At 39.7% G+C, this 25,553-nt stretch overlaps 1 protein-coding gene across 14 annotated transcripts in view; it reads right to left on the reverse strand.

Moving 5' to 3' along the window:
- The window catches only part of EYA1 (EYA transcriptional coactivator and phosphatase 1), a 170,983-nt gene that overhangs the window by 69,424 nt on the left and 76,006 nt on the right, over window positions 1–25,553 (reverse strand). For all 14 annotated transcript variants that reach the window (XM_035011325.1, XM_035011330.1, XM_035011324.1 and 11 more), the window contains 2 exons: window positions 7,636–7,775; window positions 6,220–6,303 (listed from right to left, as the gene is read on the reverse strand). In XM_035011325.1, the coding sequence (XP_034867216.1) occupies window positions 6,220–6,303; window positions 7,636–7,775 (224 nt within the window). The remainder of the gene's footprint in view (window positions 1–6,219; window positions 6,304–7,635; window positions 7,776–25,553) is intronic.

Consider the following 25,553-nt stretch of genomic DNA (forward strand, 5'->3'; position numbering starts at 1 on the left):
GGTTTGCTGCTGTGGAGAGTGTGCTTTGCATTTCACTCATCTATCAGATAGTTCTTCACTGAGAGCCATGATTGCTTGCCACCTGTCCACCAAAACTCTGTTTCTTCCCGGACACACAGCTAGGCAACATATGCTTCCCAGCCTCGTTTGCACTGGGCCATGTAATAAGCAGAGGTGTGTGCCCCTTCTAAGCCTAGTCCGTGTAGCCTCCCGTTCATGCTCCCCCTGCTTTTTCACCCTGTGGGCTAGAAAGCTGATGACAGTGATCACAGAAGCCTCAGAAACCAGATGGTGAGATGGCACCACCACGATCTGCACTACCAAACCTTGCCTAAATCAAGCGACCTGGAAGATCCACTCGAGACCACCAACTAAGAGAGAGATAAATTTCTATTGTCACGACATATTGGGCCTATTGGTTACAGCCCCCGCACCTACCCTAACAAATTCACGTGGTGTCTTGTGCTTCGCTGGGCACCCAGACAGACGCACGATACCCACACTGAGTTTACAATCTAGTTGGCCACAGTGTGCATGTCACTGAATTGTCCTGATGTCCCGAGGGCAGGAGCCAAATGAATCACCACAAAGTTCAGAGCATGATCTAGAGTAGAGGCAGGCCCACTTTTTCTCTAAAGGGACAGACAATAAAGATTGGAGAATTTGCCGTCCATATAAAGTCTCTGACACATCTTCTTCCTCCTCTTTCATAACCCTTTAAAAATTTAAGTAACATTCTTAGCTTGAAAGCCCTATAGAAACAAGCCATAAACCAGATTTGGCTTATGGAATATGGTCTGTCAATTCCTGGCCTAGACCCTTTGTCTTGATTTTTTAAAAATCCAGTGGAAGAAAAATATTTCATGATGTATGAAAATTACATGGAATTCAGATTTAGGAACTATAAGTAAAGGTTTATTGGAATACAGATACATTTATTCATTCGCCTATTGTCTGTGGCTGCTTCTGCACTCCTAGGGCAGAGGCGAGCAGTTATGAAGGCACATGGCCCATAAAGCCTTCATTTTTGGTAAAGGGTCAGCTAATAAATATTTCCCAGCCTCTGGTCCAGAGCTTCCTAAAGAGGGATTATTCTGTTTAAGTAACCAGATCCTTTACAATCCAAGGAGGACACCGCTACTTTGGGGCCAGGCCAAGAATTCAGCATCTAGACCAGCCACCACAGAAGAGGATCATCCCTCAAACGATTTTGGAGCTTAATGTTTCGCTCTGAAACAGGGTAAGAACAGCAACCTTTACTGGTTAATGGGAGTGTTCGAATGAAATTGGTCTGCTCAACTCCTGTAAATTTTTTCTCTACTCAATGTCCTAAATGATTACACTATACACTCACTAGGGAGGCTTAGTTGATTTAAATTCATCCTTCTAGAAGTCTGGTGCCTTATAAAACAAATGTTTAGACAGCAGATACAAGACCAATCAGTGACATATGCTGTTTTCATTATTGGGTTACTGTTGCTAATAAGACATAGTGCTGGGCCCTTTAAATTCAAGACACAACTTAGATCTTTCTTCTCCTGGCTTTACCAAGGTGTATTTGACACAACTGAATTCTTCAAACAATTTGGCAAGTCAAGTCACCAGTTTTATAGATGAATACTGGAGCTCAGTGCGAATAAACAATCTACCCAGGGTCAAAGAACTGGAAAGTCAGAGCTTTGGTTTGAGTCTAGATCTATATGAATTCATATCTGATGCCTTCTATCTCGCCATAGGTGGATCTCATAGGTGGATCTCATATTCCCATGTGTCCCAGGCTCACCTTCCATCCACATTCTTGCCCCGTCCAACCACATATGAACACATATTACTCCCTGGCCACTATGCCCCAGATTCAAGATTTTGTTTTGTCGGTTGTTTTGTGTTTTTTTGATAGTCAAGGTTCAACTACATTAAAACAAAATTCGTATTTATTTTATGCTAGACATTTGGGCTATAACCCCTTCCAAGCCTGAATTTCCTTATCTGTAAAATGGGCTTGGTAAGGGCAGTTTAAGAGGACTAATGCTGAATTAAATGAGTATTGGGCACATAAGAAATTCTTCATAAGTAGGGCCTAGAGTTAAAAATGCTAAGCTTTACGCTGTCTTAAGGGTTCATGTTTAAGTTTTTGTGTAAAATGAGGAGTAGGGCTCCATATCTTTAGGACCTGTTCTAGCCCAAATCCATGAGACACAGGTGTTAAGCAACAATAAAAAATAAAGTATTGAAACAATGAAGCCATTGGCTATGGGTACCCTGGGGAGTCCTCCCTCAAGAGGGGAAGCAGGCTTGGGACATCAGCGTAATACTTACTTGAAATATAAGTTTGGGGTATGTGGTCTGATATTAGCAACAGGATTATATTGTCTAATTTAAAGAGGGCATTCAATGGAAAAAAGATCAAGATTAGTTTTCTTCAGTGAAAACTTGGGGATACGGATTAGTTTGAAAGCAACTTTTCAAAATGCATTAAACAGAAAAAGCGAGGACAGACATTATTAACAACCACCTAATTTATGGTAACACACCCATGGACTTCATTTTCCTGCTAATATGTTCTTTCTTTTCTCTTCCCTAGCCAGACCTGTCATGTACCTAGCACCCTTTTTGTTCCCATCACCTTTGTTATAAAACACTTCCTTATAATGCCCAACATGCCTGCTTCCCACAGCTAGGATTACATGGAAGGTGGGACATTCTCAAACTTTTTTGTACATATTGCTGTAACGTGCACTAATTTTGCATTATATCAACCAGATCCTGTATCCCCTTACTGAATGGCCTACTCATTGAGTTGCCTAAGCTACTGTGACTAAGCTACTTCTCAAGTATCTGGTTCCCATAGAGACAGAACAGCTATCACATTGTCCAGGCATTCATTTCTTTATATGCCTGTAGAGTAAGGCCCAACCACATGTTCCCTTAACAATGCTCAGGGACACCACCAAAACTATGCTCCGAGAAATAAGGCTTGCCCTTCAACCGCTTTAAGACTTCTCTCCTTTAGTGGAAGGAATGAAAGGGAGGCAAGGTGTTCGGATCAGCTTGGCTATTATTATTGTTTGGAAGAAGCCTTGTTGAACTACACATTTTTACAAGGCATGATTATCAGATTTGAGAGCAAATTCTTCCTGACTTTAAAGTTCTCTAATAAAGAGAACATTAAGCAAGCTTCCTTGCATGCTTCAGGCTACAATTCAACATCCTCAGCAGTGTGTCTTCAGAAGGGATGCCTCATGGCATTGAGACAACAGGTGTTCAGCACAAAGAAGGTGGTCACAAACATTTAGGATGCAATCAGACTAAGAGTGTCTGAGGACCTTCTGATTCTGAGCTGTGTACTGTTGATGCTAAATCTGTCATCTGAAGGCCTGTCTATTCCCATGTGTCTCAGGCTCACCTTCCATCCACATTGTTGCCTGGTCCAAGTGGATGTCTTCCTCATCTCAACAAACACACGACAAGCCTCTCAGCTGCTTAGCTTCTCAGCTGGGAATGGTTTTTTCCCTCCCCTCTATTACTGCCCACCAGGCCAAATCAAATCCTTTGTAATTCCTACTTCTCTATTTGCAATAGAATCCCGAATCCAGTGAGTTCTCTCTACTCATCTCTACTGCTAGTACATCGGGTCACCCTAATACCTCCCTTCTGTTCCCCAACCCTCTTTCCCCACCATTGGTTCTCCACACACAACCAAAATAATCTAAAAATCGAAATCAGATCTTGTCATGTCCTCCTTTGAAGTCCTCCAATGACTTCCTATGGCATGTGCAATGAGATTGACCCTCTTGACCTGGCTTGTACTTGCCCTCATTCCAGCCCACATCTTGACTCTGCATCTTCATCACTGAGCTCAGCCACACTCGCCTCTGTGTCCCTCAAACATCAAACCTTTTCCTGCTTCCGTGCTCATTGCTTCCTCTGCTTAGAACTCTCTTTCCGCTGATGGTGTCATTATCAACCAGCCTCTTTTATTCTGACCTCAGGTTCAAAGTCATGCATGCTCAGGAAGACCTTCCCCAATCATGCCTTCTGAGGTTACTTTCTCCTCAACCCCTGTCAACTTATAAATGAATGGTTAACATACATTTAAATATTTCAGATCACCCATACTGAAGAATATATACATTTGATTTTAGAAATTATAGGAGATAAAACTTTTTATCACATGCTCTAGTATGAGAAAACTAAACCAACTAACAAAATACTATTTGATGAAGCCTCAAAATACTAATGGTTGACACTTGTACTTGTAATGTTTTGTTTAGATATTGTTGAGGATCTGAATGAAAAACCCTAAGCTTCCAGTGGTTTCTAGGTTAGGTGTGGATTCCATGTGCAAAGCAATAATTTATGGCCAGGGACTGACATGAGGTCATTAGGTCATGGGATGCTCACCACCTCACCCGAAGCTGGCCCCTTTCAGTGGTGAACAGAGCCCTGATCAAGACAACTCTCTTTGCATCAATCTGGTCCTTAGTGAGAAAGCTTTCAAAGACTCGACACTTTCTGGATGGTTTTCAAATGCTGGTGTTCTAAGTGAATGCTCTTTTCAATGCTTTCTTCCTGAGGAGTTAGTTGTAGGAACGTTAAAATGGTTAAGAAGATCTTCAGGATTCTTGCTACTTAGTACACACTGATATTTCAGCTATTAATCCTTAGTTTGTTAAGTAGTAGTTTTGTGGAAATACTAGTAATAGTATTCGTAGAAGGAGGAATACAAAAAACGCCACAGCTAATGTTTATTGAATCCTTATTATGTGTTAGCCACAGAGTAGAGACTTTCTTTGAATGATTGATTCTATGGCTTTATTATTTTTTTTTCTTAATAATAATCACACTGTACTTTTGTTCATTGTCTTCTTCTCATAGAAAATCTAACAATAAGATGGGGGATTTTGTGTTTTACAGTATCTTATTTCTGAATAGAAATCCAAAGGGTAGAATATTCTGGAACATTCTTGCTCTTACAAATGTGCATTTTTCCAGCCTTTTTTGGGGGGTTAGGTGTAACTTCAGGGTTATGAGAAGGAAAGCTGCATTGTGAAGCTCAACTGATAATTCCTCAACTTTCACTGCCAAACTATACCTACATGGCACACACTCAATATATATTTATTGAAAGAATGGGTGCCTGGATAAAATCTATAATGAGAGCATACATTTTGTGGGTATTAATTTTAACATTTAATTCAAGACACAACTTAGATCTTTCTTCTCCTGGCTTTACCAAGGTGTATTTGACACAACTGAATTCTTCAAACAATTTGGCAAGTCAAGTCACCAGTTTTATAGATGAATACTTGAATAAATGAACATTTAATTGTGATAAACACCTGGAGTCACCAAGACACAGAATTCAGTTCCTAAGGCTCTGAACCAATAGCTTCAAGATGTTAAGACTTGTAATATGATTTCTTTAAAGATTAAAAAAATGAGAAATACCATATTCACAGGATAACTTCAGAAATTACCTATAGCCACTTTAAATAACACAGCTTTTGTGTGCGAAATGTTTATGAAACCACCAAAGAATAGATCAAAAAGAATTTCCAAAGTTTTTGAGAAGCCCAAAAGCAGAACATAAGGCTGAATTTCTACTCATAGAAGGTAGCCTCTAATATTCTTTTTTATCTACCACACCAAGGTAAATATCGTAACAACTCAAACATGGAAGTATTTGTCCAATTGCCATTCAGAGGCCCAATTTTACATACCACTGACATAAATTTAGCCTCACAGCAAAGGGATTTATAAAGACACTCATAACGGGTGTTTTGAAAATAAAATACTAATACTGCTAATCACTGAAGATGGTAACATGTAAAATACTTGCTCTGCTGCATATGTTGTGAATAAAAAAAATAAAAGAATGGTGCAAAGAAAAATACCAAATATCATTCTATGTCTCTATATATTTTAGTATTTCATCCTAGAATAGTATCCAAACACTTTTATTCATTAGGGTCTGAAATAAGAATGAATTTAATTGCATAAAGTTTATCTCATTTTTAAGGACCCCAAAAAAACCCTCCTCTTGTTCATTTGTAAGTTTTTGCCTTACATATATATTTGACTATATCAATAAATTAAGTTGTTCTCCCTTTCATGCTTTAGATTATTTAAAGTTAAACCACATTCCCATCTGGATAAAAAATTCACTTCTAGACATATTTACTTTAAAGAAATTAAAAACTGATGTCTCTTGGTACTCACCCTCCCATATCTGTTGGCATAGGACCCAGTAAGCAAGGAATGGAAAACGATGATTGTCTCGTCCAAGTCCCAGATGAACACCCTCTACAAAGGAAGAACCGAATCAATATGTCCTTCCCTTGGTTGAGAAACCTGTTATTCAGTTAACTTCAACATAAATAAGCAGTCTTGAAATGGAAGACAAAGGAAAAATCTGAATTTACTATGTTTTTAAAATACAACTGTTCCAAAGAGTATCCCCCAGCGTTTCTCCAGAGTAGAACCTCAGGTGAGGTTTAAGAGGATAATATTAGTGACATCAATACAAACATGGGCAAGAAATAATAATATATATCCTTTTGACTTCTGAAGTAGATTCTCAGTTCATTATTCTGAAAAAACGAGCTAAAACTAGATTGTTTATACCTTCTTGAGACAGAGAGCGGCCAATCATTTTAAAAATCATTCTGTTTTTCTTACCTCTTCTCTCTGCTTATTAAGAAGTTTTAAAACAGAGAATCTTATGTTTTATTTTTATCAAGCCAAGTATTAAAAACTGTACATACAACATAAAACTTCACATCGTCTATTCACCTGATGTTACCTTTGGACTGTTATCACATTGATGGGTTATGTATGACTCCTGCCTGGTTTTCTTCAGATTGCAGATAGTTAACAACTGAAGCAGACACACCACACATGCTCTTGACATACTCGGGGTATTTGGAATCGGATTTAAAGGAATTCACTTCAAAAACATCTTTGAGATACCACAAAGGCCTCCCAAGCCTACTTGTCTTCTTCCCCTTTCCACTCATTCCAGTATATATTCATACACATAGGTTCTGCTAGGAAATTTCCATCTTTTCAGCCAAAATAATCATGTTTTCCACCATTAGATTTCATTGGGCAAAACCCAGAAACTTAATTGCAGTGGATTCAAGGCTATGAAATCTACCCTTCAAGGTTTTATTTAATCCCTCCTGCTTTTGAACTCCACCAAAACAGGCCTCATAAGAGGGCTACCATTTCAGTTCAGAACATCCCAGGTTTTCCTTTCTCAATATATATGTGTGTCTTTAATTTTCAAAGTGGATTTTAGTAAGCATTTTTAGTATGACACTTAATTAGAATGGCAATGATATAGAGCAGTATAAGAGAATTTTGTTCAAGCAAAATTATATAATTTACTGTATTAGAGAGAACTAACCAGATGCTTTACATGTAGTTAAAATGGCAGAGAAAACAGAAATAATTGTTTTTACCTATAAGAAATAGGAAAGAGAAAGAAAATGCTTTACTTACTATATAGAGAAGAAAGCAGTAACAAAAGCATTTGGGCATCTTGATGATGGCTGTTTACACTGCAGGTGTATAGAACCACCATTTAACTACCAAGATACCTTGTTATTTACCAGGACATTGGCAATGACATACCTCAAGATCAGAATCTGGGGGAGGTGAAGGATTATTGTTTCTTCGGCCCCGTCCACGTGACTTCCCATCTGAACCTCGACGCAGTCGATCAGAATCTGACTCTTTAATGGGTGTTGATGGGCTGTGGATTGTACTGTACTCTGTAGAAATACAGGAAGGTCTTTCATCTTTTGGTCCTATAACCATGGTGTCAAGATCAAACTTATTTTAACTCATGGGGAAATTTGAAGAGTAAAACACATTTCATTCTATTCACTTTTGTTACTGTTTATTCCCACTGATAAATAATTTATGAGATATTGGATTTCAAGAATCCATTCTTTTGAAAGAACGTGTGATCAGAAATGAATAGAACTTAATTGATGGCGGAAGATAGCAGGCTGTAGGAAGCTGCCTAGTTTTTCTTTGTCGTTCTCCATGATGAGACAAAGCTCCCCCATCCCCACTTCCATGTATGTGTCTTTCTTTCATTCCACAAACAGTGCCTGGCCATACTGAGAGAGGTTCACTCATGTGCCTTTCCAGCCACTCTCTCACCTATGAAAAGCTTCTGGTTTACAGAAAAAAAAAAAAAAAGAAAAGTCAACTCCGGGGTGGAAAAAAACGAATCTCCAGGCAGATTTTTCTTTGAAAATTTCAAATCTCTTTTTTCTCCCTCATTTTATGTGAGAACAAGGGCGTGGCAAGATAAGGAAGAACAGATATATGGGCAATGCCCACACATCTGTACAGCATTCATCACAGACTCTTATTGTATCTTAGTCTCTGAACCAAAAATCCCAAACAGACACCACATTAAAATTGCTCACCTGGGTAACTCGGAGAAATCACAGAAATAATTATATAGAAACTAAAATAAAGAACCACCTCCAGCCAGCTAGAGGAACGGCTGAGTAGTGGCTGTGGAGTTGGGGGAGGCGAGACTCTTACCTGCTTCCAAAATGAACAGAAACCCCTTAGAGTTTCTTCTCTTCAGTTCACACATTAGACAATTTCTACCTCCCCAAAGTCTTTGCCAGATGTCTCTGCTAGATATGGGTTGGAATCTCTCAAGCTGGTATAAGGGATGCTAATTCTCATTGAGATGTTGCTGATACTACATTTCACCAAACAGAAAAGTATTGAGGACAGGTGAATATCTGGTAGCCTTTGTTAATATACCATCATCCTCAACTATACCCAGAAGGCCAGCCATGTGTCAAACCATGTGGTCTCAGTATTACCTCCAAGTCTAGGACTTAAGCCTTAGGAGTTTGGGTAGATAGGAATGGACTTCGACAGAGTAAATTCCATTTCTTTCTTTTTTTTTTTTTTTTTAAAGATTTTATTTATTTATTTGAGAGAGAGAATGAGATAGAGAGCATGAGAGGGGGGAGGGTCAGAGAGAGAGGCAGACTCCCTGCTGAGCAGGGAGCCCGATGCGGGACTCGATCCCAGGACTCCAGGATCATGACCTGAGCTGAAGGCAGTCGCCCAACCAACTGAGCCACCCAGGCGCCCGTAAATTCCATTTCTAAATCACATGGAACATCTCTATACCTCCTGTTTAATTGTAAAATCTAAACAGATTCCTATCACTTTTAGATGAGAATTTTGCATGTCCTCTGCCATAGGAACCAAGACAGCAAAGTTCCTCATATACACCAGTCATGTGGTACTTGTACCCCGAAACCACCATGATAACTTGCAAGCCTATTAGTTAATTACGACCAGAAAGTCCAGAACAACTCCACTCACTACATCAGCTTATGTAGTTCCGTGGGATGCATTTTTGAGCTAACCCATCTTGTAGAACTATCAGAATACAGTGCTGGCTGGCCAAAGTTTAACATTCTCCAAATCTACATTCTCTGTAGTTCCTTTTCGTGCAGAGGCAGAGGACTGTGGCATCCTCTCCTCAAAATGTTCCAGACCAAGCATCGGCCTTCCATGTTTTATAGAGAATTAGGAACTCCACAGAAATACCTACTTTCAAAGGAGCTCAGTGAATTCAAAGTTGTGTTTTGAAGAAAAAGTCTTGACCTCCTTTTTCTTTAAAAATTCTGCAGCTACGTCTCTGTGCAAACCTGGATAGCCACATGTGGGACCGAACACATGCCAATCTCTTTACCAGCTTCAAAACAGCATTTACTTTGCAACTGGCACAACTGGCATCTAATTGGACTCGTACGTCAAGCACTTGACTGAGAGGTCCATCTTGAACCTTTTGAAGTTCATATTTGACAAGAAGCTGAAAGATGTTAAGAATGTATCTTATCGCATTAGGTCTTTTGCTTTGACTTCCAGCTAGTTTAGGGCGAATTTTTTCCTCCAAGTAGCTCATCTCACCGAGGTTTTCTTACCCTAGCTTTCCTCCTATGGATTACCCATTCCTTTAGTTCTTGGTGTGTATTTCTCCATCTCTGTGTTAAAACCCAATTGAATCTTTAAAAATATATTCCATCTCTTCTTTTTGAAATAAAAATGATAATTAAATTGATTATTCACTTCTGTAAGCCTGCCCCCAAAGAAACTCAGTTCAATGAGCAAAGTATACAGGTGGATTTTTAAATTATCTTATCTAAAGTTTTTCCAGGTGGAAAAAGAAGCCCTAAAATATGGACAATCTGATACCTCTAAATATTAAAACACACACACACCCCTTATAGGCCTCAACTTATGAGAAGGAAGATAAAAGTAAAATGATGCAAGCTAGATTTAAAAAAATCTCCTCCTCTTTGTTCTATGAGGTGGGATTAAACACTTCTACTCTCCTAACCAGTTTTCCTGACTCTATTCTCCTTCCTTCTATTAGTGTAAAACAACTCAACAAATAATTTAATCTTCTAATCCACTGACATCTCATGTTTCATTAAAATCCTTTCCAAATTATTCAACTTTACCCCCACCGAGATAATGAATGTGAAAATACTCAGAAAAGCATTTATTTCATCTAACAAACAAGGACAGTATGCCCATACGATTCCAGGCACTATCCCAGGAGCTTGAAGTATAATGATGTACCATACAGATATGGTCTTCTTGGGGCATAAAATTCAGAGGAAGGCACTGATTTATGAACAAAAATAAGAGATTAGAAAACAATATGGGAAGGGTAATGGCATGAGAAAGGTAGAATGCCTGGAGACCACAGAGCAAGTCCACATACCTTAGATTTATAAAATTACAGAAGCTTCCTGAAGATGGAGAACAAAGTTAACAGTAAAAAATGGAATATAAATTGTTCTCCAGGCAGGTACATAAGCATGTGTGAAGGTGGAGAAAGAGAGGGAGAGAGAAAGAGAAAGAGAGAGAGATGTCAAAGAATTGAAAAAAAAAAAAAAATCAATCTGACCTGGCTCTGCAGAGGAAGAGTACAGAGATGAGGCTGGAGTGGCAGGAAAAGAATTCAAGAATGGAGGGATGAAATAAAATTTACCCCTTAGGTAGATGATTCTAGCTCCAGTGTGGTGCGGGTGCTGGAGGCAAGTCAAGACTGAGAAGCAGAGACCAGCCAGGAGGATAATTCAGTGAGGGCTGTTGGTGGCCCATGCAGGTAGTAGAGATAGGGAGAGCTATAGATCTGAAGTGTCACTGGGAGGGAAAGAATGAGGAAGCAGGAAGTCAAGGATGATGTTCATGTCAGTGGTTTAACAACAGGGAAGATGAAGGTATAAAGCACAAGGCATGGGGATTTAGGAAGAAGGGACTATGAGGAAGTGTGTAGATGAGAATTCACATTCAGCTTTGGACATACTGAACTTGAGTAGGAAGGGAAAAATGAAGGGGGGGGGGAATCGGAGGGGGAGACAAACCATGAGAGACTATGGACTCTGAGACACAAACAGGGTTTTAGAGGGGAGGTGGAAGGGGGGATTGGTTAGCCCGGTGATGGGTATTAAGGAGGGCACATACTGCATGGAGCATTGGGTCTTATGCACAAACAATGAATCATGGAACACTACATCAAAAACTAATGATGTAATGTATGGTGATTAACATAACATAAAAAAAAAAAAAAGAGTCTGTGGTATTCAAGATGTCCAGTAGGCTGCTAGACTGCTCTGAAGCTCAGAAAAGAAATGTGGGCTGGGTTTAGGTTTGGAAATTGATGCCATACATAATGTAATTAAAGAAACAGGTATAATTAGAGACATAGAGGGTGTGTAGAAGGGGCAGGCAGAGAAAAATGGGTGGGGCGTGTGGAGGAAAACCAAGATTAGAGTGTTGTGGAGGAAAGAGTATGTCTGAAGGAGAGCATGATCAATAACTTCTGATCAGCCAAGAGATAAGGTAAAGTGAAAACTGAATCCAAGAGTACTTGGAGATTTAGAGTCAATGAGGTCTTTGGCACACATGGCAAAAGTACAGATTTGAGAAGTATTTAGGAGGTGGACTGGTGGGATAAAAATGAGACAGCAGAAGGTAGAAGAGTAAACCGGGGTTAAAACTCCCAACATGTTACTGAAGACCCTATAATGGCCAAATTCAATAATTATATTTTTTCTTAATCTCATTTCACCTCTCTGTGACTGTGCTGACCACTGCCTCTTCTAAACTGTGTCCCATTAGAGTAACTTGACTTCCCTTCTGCTTCTCATCCTACCACTCACACTATTACTTCTGTCTCTTTAGAGACCTCTTCCTCTACCCAAAGCTTAAAGGTTAGTGGTTTTGTACTAGTGATAATCAAAGTGACCTGGGACAAAATAAGGGGCTTATATCCGGATGTTAATTAATGCAATGCTTCAGCTTCATCAAAAGTCTTTCAATATTAAAAAGAAAATTTAAATACACAGTGTGCTTAGTGATGCAGTTGATTACATTCTGAAGTAAATCCTCATGTTATATGGACTATTAACAGACAATTAGTGGATAGATGGCCAGTTGGTCGAGTGTATCTTGAGCAGCAGTACAGAATTTTCTCTATGGTCCTCTTACCTCACTACAAGCTCTCGGAAGTTTGTAGTATTTGTAAGAGGGATTTCAATGATAATTCCCAGGTTGGTGATTCTAAAGCCTCCTGATCTGTTGACCTGAATACCTCACTGTTTGCTAAACCTCTCTACCTGAATATTCCATGGGCACCACAACTAAAGGTGTCCCCAAATGGATCATTCTCCTCCTCTCTTAATGAGTCCTGCTTATTGGTACCAACATTTACCCAGTTTTTCAAGCCAGAAATTCCTCATTAGCGCCCTCAAATCAAGACTAAGCTTTAGGTCTTTTACCTTCCGAACACTTTTGTTCTAGGTTCACGCTCTCATCATCCCTGCTTTGATTATTGCAACAGGCTATTTTCAAGCTTACTACCCACAACCTTTCAATTACCATCTACACCACCATGACAGAAAACTTTGAAAGTCCTCCATGCTCCAAACTCCTAGTGTACAACAGGAAGGCCAATCTAGATTTTAGGACACTGAGCTGTAGACTCAACTGCCATGTTTCAAATCACAATCCCACTGCTTATTAGAAGTATGACTTTGGGCAAGTTATTTACCTTTTCTATGAGTCAGTTTCATCATATGTAAAATTGGAATAAATGAGAAAACCAATATACATGTAGTCAGAACTGGTGCATGGCACTAGCAATCTACGATGTTAGCTGCCTTGAAACAAAGAGAAGTCCCACCAAGTCTCTCTCCCCTTCACAGTCTACACTTCAGACAGTCACACCTAATTATCTGAGTTCTCTGAACATGCCAGGCTATTTCATGACATTGAACATGTTGTTCCGCTTTCTTAGAATGCTTTTTCTTCATTCTTACCACCCCTCCCCTGATCTGTCTGTGAAATTCCTAAGAATCCCTAAAGATCACGTATCTTCTTTGTGAATTTTCTCTCTAAATCTGAGTCTCTGTTTTGCATTTATGGTTATCTTTATTGTAGGGTTATGCAAGTTTTACAATCATTCATGCAGTAGATAATAACTTGAGTTATTTTGAGCAAATGTCCATTACTCCTCCTTTTAGAGGACAGAAGCTGGTGGTGTTCATTTTTTTTTTTTTTTTTTAAGATTTTATTTATTTATTTGACAGAGAAAGACACAGCGAGAGAGAGAACACAAACGGGGAGTGGGAGAGGGAGAAGCAGACTCCCTGCCGAGCAGGGAGCCCGATGCGGGACTCGATCCCGGGACTCCAGGATCATGACCTGAGCCGAAGGCAGTCGCTTAACCAACTGAGCCACCCAGGCGCCCTGGTGGTGTTCATTTTATATTCTGAGAGAACAGTAAGAGTCCAGAGCACCAAGTACACATTAAAAAAAAACTGATGATTGAAAGAATGAGTGTTTCTCAAGTTTGGCTTTTGCTCTATTAAGTCTATGAAGATTACCTAATTATTCCTACCAGCTAGTCAAAATACTTAAAAATGAGAAATAGCTGTAATTATTTTTAAAGCTTATTTAAACATTAATGTTTACATATTCAATCATAAAATATTAGAATCTACATCAGATCATTAACATTGTACATTTGTAAGTATTACTGAAGAGTTCCATAAATCTTTCAATCCTGAAAAGAGAAACAGAACTGGAACTCAGAAGATTCCACTTAGTTCCTCTTGGCACCTCTAGTCCCTCTGAGCTGAGCTCATAACTGCTACTTGAGTCTTAGGGACATTTCCTCCATGTCTTTTAGCCTCCTGGTCTGTCAAACTGAGGACACAGCCAAGATGATTTAGCTTTTAAGTTCTATTATCTGTGATGTAAAATATTTACCACATCTTCCTAGCTGTTAGCTTTTAGTCTTTCCCTCTTAAATGGTCACCTTCAGACTAACCTATACAAAAACCGTGGCAACTCCAACCCTCAGAATCCATCAGGGTTTACTGTCTACCGTACCCAGTCCAAATTCCTTATCTGGTTTTATTTCTCATGCCCTCCCTGGACATGTTAGCTACTTATATACATATAAATATGTATATAACATGTATATACATATATATGTTAGCTACTCTTATACACATTGCCAAATAGTTTTCAAAAGGATAGTATCAATTTACATTGTGTCAGTTTTACCACAGTCTTATACACTATGGTTATCATTGTTTTAAAGAAGTTCTTGCTATTTTATTAGGTGTACAATAGTAGTGATTTTAATTAGGACATACTGGAGATACTTACAGATATGGGCTTGAAAATTATATTTCTCTTTATGAACTATCCAAATCCTTTGCAATTTTTTTTATATTCCTTTACTGATGAATATAAAAGTTTTAACCTCTTTTTCATATTTGCAGACACTCTTCCATTCCTGATAGTCCCTCAAATCCTCAAATTATGCTGGTATTTCCCTAAATTATGTTTTCCTTCACAGGAGTAGTTTTTTGTTTTTTGGGTTTTTTTTTTTTTTTTTGAAGATTTTATTTATTTATTTGACAGAGAGAGAGAGACACAGTGAGAGAGGGAACACAAGCAGGGGGAGTGGGAGAGGGAGAAGCAGGCTTCCCACGGAGCAGGGAGCCCGATGCGGGGCTCGATCCCAGGACCCCGGGATCATGACCTGAGCTGAAGGCAGACGCTTAACGACTGAGCCACCCAGGTGCCCCAGTTTTTTGGGGTTTTTTAATATATAGTTCTGCACTACATAAAGCACTGCCTATTGGCCTGGTTGACTCCTTGAAGATTTAGGGATAAGTGTTCACATTTATTCTAAGTGGAGCAGAGAACTTTTGATCTAACTTTACACTCCTAGGACTATATATGCCAGTGGTAGTTGTAAAGAAAGTAGAATACAGGGTTCCTGCAAGCTCCTCTCTCTGTGCTTTGGAAGGATGGAGGCTCTCCTTACTCATTTCTAAGTTTAACTGAGGTGACAGATTACTCCCCTGAAACAGAATCAAGTAACCAGACTCCGTGTGGACAGGAAGCTCTTGCCACATATATAATGATAATTGGGTTGAAGCCAGGGAAGCTACTATCTCTAGGCTAGACCCTGAATCTACACTAGGACAATACCAGTTACAAAAGGAAGTGTAGAGCTTTGTGGGAAATCCTCAATCCTTATAAAGATTACCTGAATTTAATGAATGTGAGCCACGGCAATCAACAGTTACATTCTATTTGCTGCTATAGGGGACTCAGATAAAAAGAACAGGGTGTCTTGCTTTCCTAAAAGCAGATATTGTCATGTTTGAGACTCAAAATTTAAAGTATATGGATAGTTACACAGGTTGAGTGTGAAGATGCCAGACAGCCACTGACAGTGTGGTACCCCCAAACTTTGAGACTCTCAAAATCAACATACATATATGCAAAAATCCTCTCAAAAGGGATGCATCAAGCCAAAACCAGGAAGATCGAGAGAAAGAATGCAGAGAGATTAATTCTGATTCCATGAGGAAAGGTTATTCTGATTACCTTGGCATTCTCCATAGGGAGATAGATGCATCAAGCCTGATGCTACTGGCTAAAAGAATCATAAACCACCACTGGGTTTATTTCTGTTCATAATTTTTAAAATTGGTTTTCCTATGAAGGAAAAAGCTACTCTGTAAAGCTGAGTTTGATTAAGGTAAATATGGGATTGCATCTTACTCCAAGGATGGGTTCTGTAATCAATCAAAATTGCCCAGAAATCCTCTCTCAAATGGCTGCACTGTGAGGTACAAGGGCAGTGAAACCCACTGGTGGGATAGCGGGGTACAGATCACATGGGTACCCAGAGAGGCATGGAGCCAACTCGCTCACTATTTTTTTTTTTCTGTCTATATACTCTAATGCAAAGGTCAGCAATTTTTTTTTTAAGTCAGATAGTAAATACCTTAGGCTTTGTGAGACATATGGTCTGTTGCAATGACTTAACTCTGCCATTACAGAGCAAAAGCAACTACAGACAACATGTTAATAAAGGAGCAGGGTGGTATTGTCTCCAAAGGTAAGGGAAGCAAGGGCAAAAATGAACTACTGGGACTTCATCAAGATAAAAGGCTTTTGCACAGCAAAGGAAACAGTCAACAAAACCAAAGCACAACTTACAGAATGGGAAAAGATATTTGCAAATGTTTTATCAGATAAAGGGTTAGTCTCCAAAATCTATTAAGAACTTATCAAACTTAACATCCAAAGAACAAATAATCCAATCAAGAAATGGGCAGACGACATGAAAAGACACTTCTCCAAAGAAGACATCCAAATGGCCAACAGACACATGAAAAAGTGCTCAGCATCACTCAGCATCAGGGATATACAAATCAAAACCCCGATGAGATACCACCTCACACCAGTCAGAATGGCTAAAATTAACCACTTAGGAAATGACAGATTTTGGTGAGGATGTGGAGAAAGGGGAACCCTCCTACACTGCTGACGGGAATGCAAGCTGGTGCAGCCACTCTGGAAAAACAGTATGGGGTTTCCTCAAAAAGTTGAAAATAGGGCTACCCTATGATTCAGCAATTGCACTACTGGGTATTAACCCCAAAGATACAAATATAGTGATCCGAAGGGGCACCTGCACCCCAATGTTTATAGCAGCAATGTCCACAATAGCCAACATATGGAAAGAGCCCAGATGTCCATCGACAGATGAATGGATAAAGAAGATGTGGTATATATACACTGGAATATTACTCAGCCATCAAAAAATGAAATCTTGCCATTTGCAACAACGTGGATGGAACTAGAGGGTATTATGCTAAGCGAAATAAGTCAATCAGAGAAAGATAATTATATGATTTCACTCATGTGGAATTTAAGAAACAAAACAGAGGGGAATAGAGGAAGGAAGGGAAAAATAAAACAAGATGAAAACAGAGGGAGACAAATCATAAGAGATTCAATCATAGGAAAGAAACTGAGGGTTGCTGGAGGGGAGATGGGTTGGGGGATGGGGTAACTTGGTGATGGACATTAAGGAGGGTGCGTAATGTAATGAGCACTGGGTGTTATATGCAAATGATGAATCACTGAACTCTACCTCTGAAACTAATAATACTTTTAATTAATTGAATATAAATTAAATTTAAAAAATAAACAAGTATGGTGGTGTTTCAACTACACTTTATAAAACAGATTTGGCTTGTGGGAGTATATAATTGTATTCATTAGGGAAATAGTGTGTTAATATGAGATTCAAGTAAGTGACTCCATTAGGACTATGAGATTTAAGTGACTGTCACCTTACTTCTCCGGGTGATATTGCTTCTTCAACATCGCTGCAAACCTTAAATGTTAACATTGTGATAAAGATAATAAGTGCAACATGTTGCCAAACTAATTGGAGAACAAGGTCCAAAACAGGGTGCTTATTTTTTTGGAATTGATAATAAATAGAAAAGGAATTTAAATATGTACTTTTTTAAAGGCCCTACCCCTGGTAGTAAGGGAGCCCAGCGACCGTGATATCAAAATGTATCTACCTTGAATATACAAACAAAGTTCTGCTTTTCTCATGAACACGGTAACCTGACATGCAAAAAAGATTACAGAATCTCCTTGGGTTGGTAGGAACACCAGACACATATATCTTGGGATGGATTTTGTGTTCTCATCTCTAGCAGAATGGCTCTAGGCAGGCACCAAGCCTAAAGAAACTGCTGTAAGTCGGGCACTGCTCCAGGTGTGTGGCCTTGGGGATGCTTTCTTATAGGGCTCTTTGCAGTTGACTGAATCTGGAGGACACAATCACAAATTACACAAGCAGGCAAGCACACCAGGGACGCTGGGTGATGAGCTAAACTGTCTTTCTAAGAAAAATTCAAATGCCCCGCTGTTGTCAAGCCATGCTGTTCACTACACAGGAAAATTAGGAAAATTTAGGTGAAAGGTCCAATGGAAAAGGGGCAGGTAGGCCTTTCATACTGAACACTTAACAGTGACCTCAAATAATTGAATCTGATGAACATTCCTTCGCAGGCTCACCTCCAGCCCTCTGACGGCATTTGGTAAAACAGATTCTCTTCTCCTGTAAGGTCATCAGGGGGAAGGCCGCCTGGAATCAACCTCTATAGTCAGACTGCCTCAGAGTTGAAAACTACTATTCTCAAGCCTCTAGAGAAATTCCAGTGGTGGCCGAAAGTTCCTTCTTGAGTTCTCCTGTGTCAGAGAGCAATGCCACAGACAAGAGATGCTCACAACAGAGCACAGGTGTATGGGCACACGTGTGCTCAAATACTTGCTTTTACTTCTCAATAAAAGGGCAACTAAGTTGGAAACCTTTGAAAAGGTCTTTATCGAGAGCCTTAAAAAAAAAAAAATCTTTGAAACAAATCATTCTTGATTGGAAGGCCAGGCTCCATGCTTGGCTCTCTTTTTGCATTTATGCTCCCTGCCTTGGTCAACTCATCCAGACACATAAGTTTTATTTTATTTTATTTTATTTTTTAAAGATTTTATTTATTTATTAGAGAACGAGCGAGAGAGAAACAGCATGAGAGAGGAGAGGGTCAGAGGGAGAAGCAGGCTCCCTGCTGAGCTGGGAGCCCGATGTGGGACTCGATCCCAGGACTCCAGGATCATGACCTGAGCCGAAGGCAGATGCTTAACCAACTGAGCCACCCAGGCACCCCAGACACATAAGTTTTAAATGGCATTTGTGATGACTCACAGATTTAGGTCCTAGGTTATCCTATGAACAACAGACTTAGTCACTGAACAACTTACTTGCCATTTTCCTCTGAATTTCTAACAGGTACCACAAACTTAACACGTGCTCAACAGAAATCCTGATTTCTCAACAATACCTTCTCTTCCTGCCATTTCTACCATAGGAATAATTGGCAAATGCACTTTTTTTTTTTTTTTTTTAGCTGTTTGGGCCCAAAACTGTAGTGTCATCCATGATTCCTCTCTTGTTACTATTCACATTCAATCTGTCAACAAATCCTGATAGCTCTACTTTCCAATCTCCCTAAAATCTGACCACATTCACCACCTCCCCCCAAGCACCCGAGCCTGCCCAAGTGACCTCTTCCCGGGCCACTGGAACCATCTCCTCCATGACCACTGGTGCCCCTTCTTCCCTTGCTTATTCTCGGTCCAACAACCAGAAAGATTCTTTTTTAAATGTAATGACATCATGTCACTTTTATGCTTAAACACTTCTCACCTCATTCAAAACAAACACACAAAGAATCCAAAGTCCTCCCCATGCCACATGCCTGCTATGATCTGGCTTCTTACCTCCCTACCCCGGCCCCCTCCACTCTCCACCCCTGCATGTTCCAGTGACACTCGTCTTCCTGTCCACCAAGCCCAGTACTGCCTCTCCTCCCCCAGAACACTCTCCCCCCCAGACCCGGAGGTGACTCTCTACTCAGTAATTTTGGGTCTCTGCTAAAAGGTCACCCTGCCAGACCACGCTTCTGAAATAGTTTATCTGCCCTAACTCTATTTTACAAACCATTTCATCCTTGCAGGCACTTCTGACTACCAGAGGCATTGTACGTTGACTTGTGGTCTGTGTGCTCTGATAGAATATAAGCTCCTTGAGGGCACAGACTTTATTTTGTTCCCTGCCGAGTACCCTAGACCAGTGCCTGGAATATACCAGAGGCTCTGTAAACACCCGTTGTTGAATGAGCTAACAACCCAGCATGTGGAGCACCCCTGGTTCACAAGTTGCTTGTGATCATGGATAAGCCTTCATGCCAAATCCTATTTCACCATTCTCCTAGAGAATGTTCACAGTTAAGTACTTATCAATGCACCTTCATGCTCATTCTGGGAGGACCCGACAGGAGGGGAACCTGGGCACACTTGGTTCCAGATTCCACCTTTTGGGTTCAACTTATTTTATGCAATGCAGAACTAGGAGTAGACCTTACCCTTCACAGGAAGAGGCCACCTTAGGGCTGACAAGTAGAGGGGTGGATTGAACAGGGCTTCCTCTAGACTCTGAGATTATTTCTCTCATTCCATCTGCCTTCTCCTGCTTCACACACCTCACTGAACCAGTCTTGACTTTTCTCAGAGAGCATGTCATTTCCCAAGTCGGAACCCTTGCTTTGTAGTGACAAAGACAGATGGCATAGTCTCTGATGGGCCCCTGCCTGGGGAGGTTTGGGGACAGAAGGGGAGCTGCCTGGAACCGAAACTTAGGGGCATGGATTACGGAACCTGTACGGACTCCAAAAATGTGACCTCTTCCCTTTCAGTGTTCAGGAAATAACCCACCCATGGAGGGGATGGATCTTGCAAACTTTGGTCCATTTCCACATCCTCCTTAACTTACTGAACATGGCAAATTGAGTAGTTCACATTTCACTGTGGTAGCCAGCATAACCTACAAATTCAGACAGTAGGATCTGAACAGGCTTGGTAATTTGTCACTTATAGAATTACCCAACACGTTAATGTTGTGGTGGGAAGTGAATTGTTCAAAGTCATCTCTCCGGGCTTAGTTATCTTACTCATATAGATGATCTTCCAGATCAAAAAGGCTTTGAGATGAAAGGGATCTTTCAGCTCAAAAAGGCTTTCATTCTTTAGCGAAAATTACATATAGTTTAAGTTTGTACTGACAGAAGTGATACCACCGATGAGCCCACTTAAAAGGGTTTATTACTCCAGCCTTGAATAAATATCCCATCTCTATCCTGTCCCTCACCCATTTACATCTTTTAGTGCCGAGGATAAATTTCACCGCTTTTGTTAGCTTTTTCTTCAAATACTTTATATAAGAGATCTCTGTTCTTATATTCTTCCAGTGCACTTTGCTCCTTCTTCTAGAACAGCATTTTTTAAATATAATGTTTATTAGGTTTGGCTATTCACGTAAATGCTCCTTGAGGATAGGGAATAACCTTCTTGTTCTCTGTATCCCTGCAGAACCTAAGACAACTTTGTAATTAAGAGCTGCTCAATGAATAGCTAATGGAATGTTGAAGAACATCTTCAAACCCTCATTCCTATTTGAAAGTAGAAGAAACTGTGCTTTCTGCCTTTCCTTCAATTAAGGGACAGGGTAATGAAATTTAATAGCAAGATTAAGGAATAAGTCTCAAGAGAAATGTGCTTCCTCGATAACCTTTATCAATATTAGAAGTGAGTCAGGGGAGGTAATTAGATGAACAAATGTACTGAAACAGACGCTTTAGGGAAAACATTAAATGGGAAACTAGAAAGCAAAGATTCTCCACAGAAGAACATTCTTAGAATACTTAAAGGGAGAACATTTAAAATGTCATCAGGGATGGAAAAGAAAATAAACTGCACAAGTTGAAAACAATGTCAGTGGTAGAGAAAATGAATTCTTACATTTGGGAGCCATTTTGCAATTGGCAACGTGTTTTACATAAATTAGCTGGATTGAAACAAATAACAAGCCTATTAGACATGGCAGTCTGGGGCTTTGAGGAAAGAGAAGAAAAGATGGGCAGGTGTGTGCCCTTGGGAGGCTATAATTATGAGAATCTTGAAGAGGTTTTTGTGCACATATTAACCAAAATGGTGACATTTACAAACACGGTGATAATGTAAAATTTAGAAAGTAAGTGCTTCCTGAATATGGAATGGATGGGATAAATCTATTTTCTCACTCTTATTCTTGTTGAATAAGACATTTTAGTTCTTAATGTATTTTCTGGGTAATTTATATCCTACCTTTCTCCAAAAAGATCATGTGCCAAATACGTACACAATAATTATACAGCAATTTTTTTAAAAAAAATGAATGAGTACATTAGAAAAAAAAACACTGAAGTGAGAAAGGTAAAATAAAGCCAGGAGAGAAAGTGGTCAACACGGGTCTGCTTGCCCTAAGGTCCGCAGTCAAGGGCACAGAGTTCTAGGACTCAGGTACACAGAATGTGACCTACCAATTTTTCTACAGAAAGACAGGTATTTCTAGCACAGAGATGAGACAGAAATGCCTCACAAGACTGCTCCCTGAGAAGATGTGTGATGTCAGGAACATACCCTCATGGTAAATAAAACAGCAGGTTTAATAGGATTTTTACTTCTCAGGCTGACCACAGCAGACTTCATAGGGCTAATTCAGTACTTAGATTGCAGAGCACTGGAGTGGGGGTACCTTGTTATTTTAAGGGTAAAACTGAAAACATCTAGAAGAATGAGACATTATGTGCCCTCTTGATAGCTGACAGAAGCAAGTGTCTCCTTGGGTGTTAAGAAGCAATAAGGTAAAAGTTATACTAATGAGTTACTTGAAATGGAGCTATTCTTGGTTGCTCAGTTAAGTGGAGACAGATATGCTTTACTAAGTTACCTGTGCTGAGAATAAAAAGGATGTTCTCTTGTGAAAATAAAGGGACCAAACCAGGGAAGATGCCCATGTGGAAGGCTACAGCCATAAGGTAAGGCTCACGATAGTCCTTGAAAAGCTGCTTGGGATTCTTATAGACCTACCAAGCAACAGGCCATCAAGCCTTCAAAATTACATGCCACGGAGTGTGACCATGAAAATGTTATACTGGGAGATTTTTTAAGTGGGAGTTGTCTCTGTCTTGACCAAACAAACAAACCCCAAAAACCTCAGCAAGGTCTTGAATAAATTACATTAATAATATTATATTCTCAGTGAATATTACCTTATCAAAGAGGAGAACATTAAAATAAAGGAATCTTAACAACTTTATCGGCTGTAGAACTCTCCCATAGAAACTTGGGTAGAATAAAATAAACACAAGTAGACTTGTTGACTAGTGTTATAGGGTTAACCAGAAGTCAGAGATGAATAAATATTATTTGAACTAATTTTAGAGAATTGCTTTGACTTCTCTATCTGTATTCTATAACATTACTTCCCTTTCACACCATCACTGATTGTGGTCTCCCCGGTAAATTAACTCCTCAGTCAAGGTCTAGTAACTAAATTAAGAGAGCTTTATCACTCCTGGAATATAGCCATTGTCTCCTCTGTGGACAACCTCATAGAAACTTCTGTCATCCATCCTCACACATTTCAACCTCTGCCTTAAACCTCTCCCCATCATACTACGTGAAGGAAACTGGTGAACCACACTTTGGGGGCTTTTGCGTCTGAAACAACCACAATGCACAATGCACTACAGCAATAGCCTTCCAGAGGGAAGAAAACACACCGGCTTCCTATTGTCAGGGATCTTGCCCTTCTTGTCTCCTCTTTATCCCCTGGGCCAAGCACAGGGCCTCGCACACTGTAAGCTTTTATAAATACCTGCTAAATGCATGCATGGAAGAAATGAACACTTGAGGGCCCAGTGGGTGTCCATCACTTTGTTGGCCACTTACATAAAGTCATCCCCACATTCATCCCATACACATGAGCAGTATTATCCTCATTTAATGGAAAACTGATACGCTAAAGTGCTAGGTGACCTGCCCAGAGTAAATAATAGAGCCAGGATTCAAATCCAGGTTAGCCCAACCCCAAATCCTTAGCCACCACTCCTTTTTCTTAATTATATTGTGAGGCAGTGCAGTGCCCAAGTTCATAGATATGCCCTATGGGGGCAGGAGGTGGGTGGCGTGGTTCCCAGCCAAGTATGATTGGGAAGCATGTACATTATATTTGGTTTTCAGTGGATATTACTGTATCAAGGGATCCAGAAAGACCTCAAGTACAGGAATCCTGCTAACTTTAAACCTAACAATTTGTTTCCCTAACTGATCCTGCTTTGGAACTCATTAAAGGCTCTCTGTCCCTATTGCCCAACTGCTTCATGCTAAAGTTGTTCAAGCGGATTTGTAGAGACAAGAGAGTTGTCAATTTACAAATCAGCTATGTTTTACATATTTTTTTTTTTTTAGAGAGAGAGACTGCTTGAGAGCAGGGGTGCAGAGAGAGGAGCAGAGGGAGAGAGACTCCCAAGCAGGCTTCACCCCAGTGTGGACCCCGAGGTGGGGCTTGATCCCACCACCCTGAGATCATGACCTGAGCCGAGATCATGACCTGAGCTGAAATCAAGAGTGGGACACTTAAACAACTGAGCCTCCCAGGCACCCCTGGTTTTACATATTTTTAAATCAGTTGCTTGGAACCCAGAAGCTATTTTCCACGGAAACAATGGCAGATGTGATTGCTAAATCAATCCATGATTACCAAGTCAGTCAATAACCCAGGTGAATAGTGCACATACACAATGTAAAATATTAGAAAATTGTACTCAAATATCAACACTTACATAAAAGTGAACAACAGTAAAATCTGTCTTAACTAATGGTACTGAAGAAAATGCAGTTTTAATTTTATGAAGAGGTACTTGATAAAGTTTCTGGAGGGGTCATACAAATATTTTCAAAAGTATTAGAAGGTGACTGTACTAGATTAAGACATTTACTTACACTTTAGGATGGATGGCTTCCCTTTTCCTTGATACAAGAATAGCATCAGCCCTATACTTAGTGCTCATCAACCATGAGATGCAAGTGGAGAAATAAAGAACAAAGGAAAAACAAAAAGATTTGGAAATGTAGAGAACCAGGTCCTCAGGGAAGGATAGGGGATGGTAGAGATGTCATGAAAAATTATTCTCTAAGCAGGTACATGACAGGTAATTATTAAATAGGATAAAGGGGGGGGGATAGCACACATTCTGGAAAGTGTGCAATTAGTTGTTGGATTATCCAAGATATAGTTCAGGAAATACTACAAGATAACCTTAAATATACTACATACTACTTCCCTATAATTTCAGACCTACACTATTTTATGAGCAAATAGAGCCTATTCAAATTATTTAACACATATTTAACAGAATACCTGCTAATATATGCCTTTGCTGAGTTCTTTGATTAATTTAAGAAAATGAATGCCAGATTGTTACTGCCTCTTTGGTTACATTTCCATTATTTTGCTTATTTGAAACTTCAGACACAGTAGTTTCTAGAACCAGCATGCTTGCCTAATTAAGAATTCATGTTTGTAGTCAAAGTTCTGGAAGTTAAATCCTCATGCTGTCATGGACCTCTCTCCTTAGCTTCTCCATCTGTAAAATGGGGATAATGATAACACTACCTATCTCATGCAGTTGGGTGGGAATGAACTAAGTTCA

Source organism: Mirounga leonina, unplaced genomic scaffold (genome assembly GCF_011800145.1).
Source record: "Mirounga leonina isolate KUSES-001 unplaced genomic scaffold, KU_Mleo_1.0 Mir_165, whole genome shotgun sequence".
NCBI lineage: Eukaryota > Metazoa > Chordata > Mammalia > Carnivora > Phocidae > Mirounga > Mirounga leonina.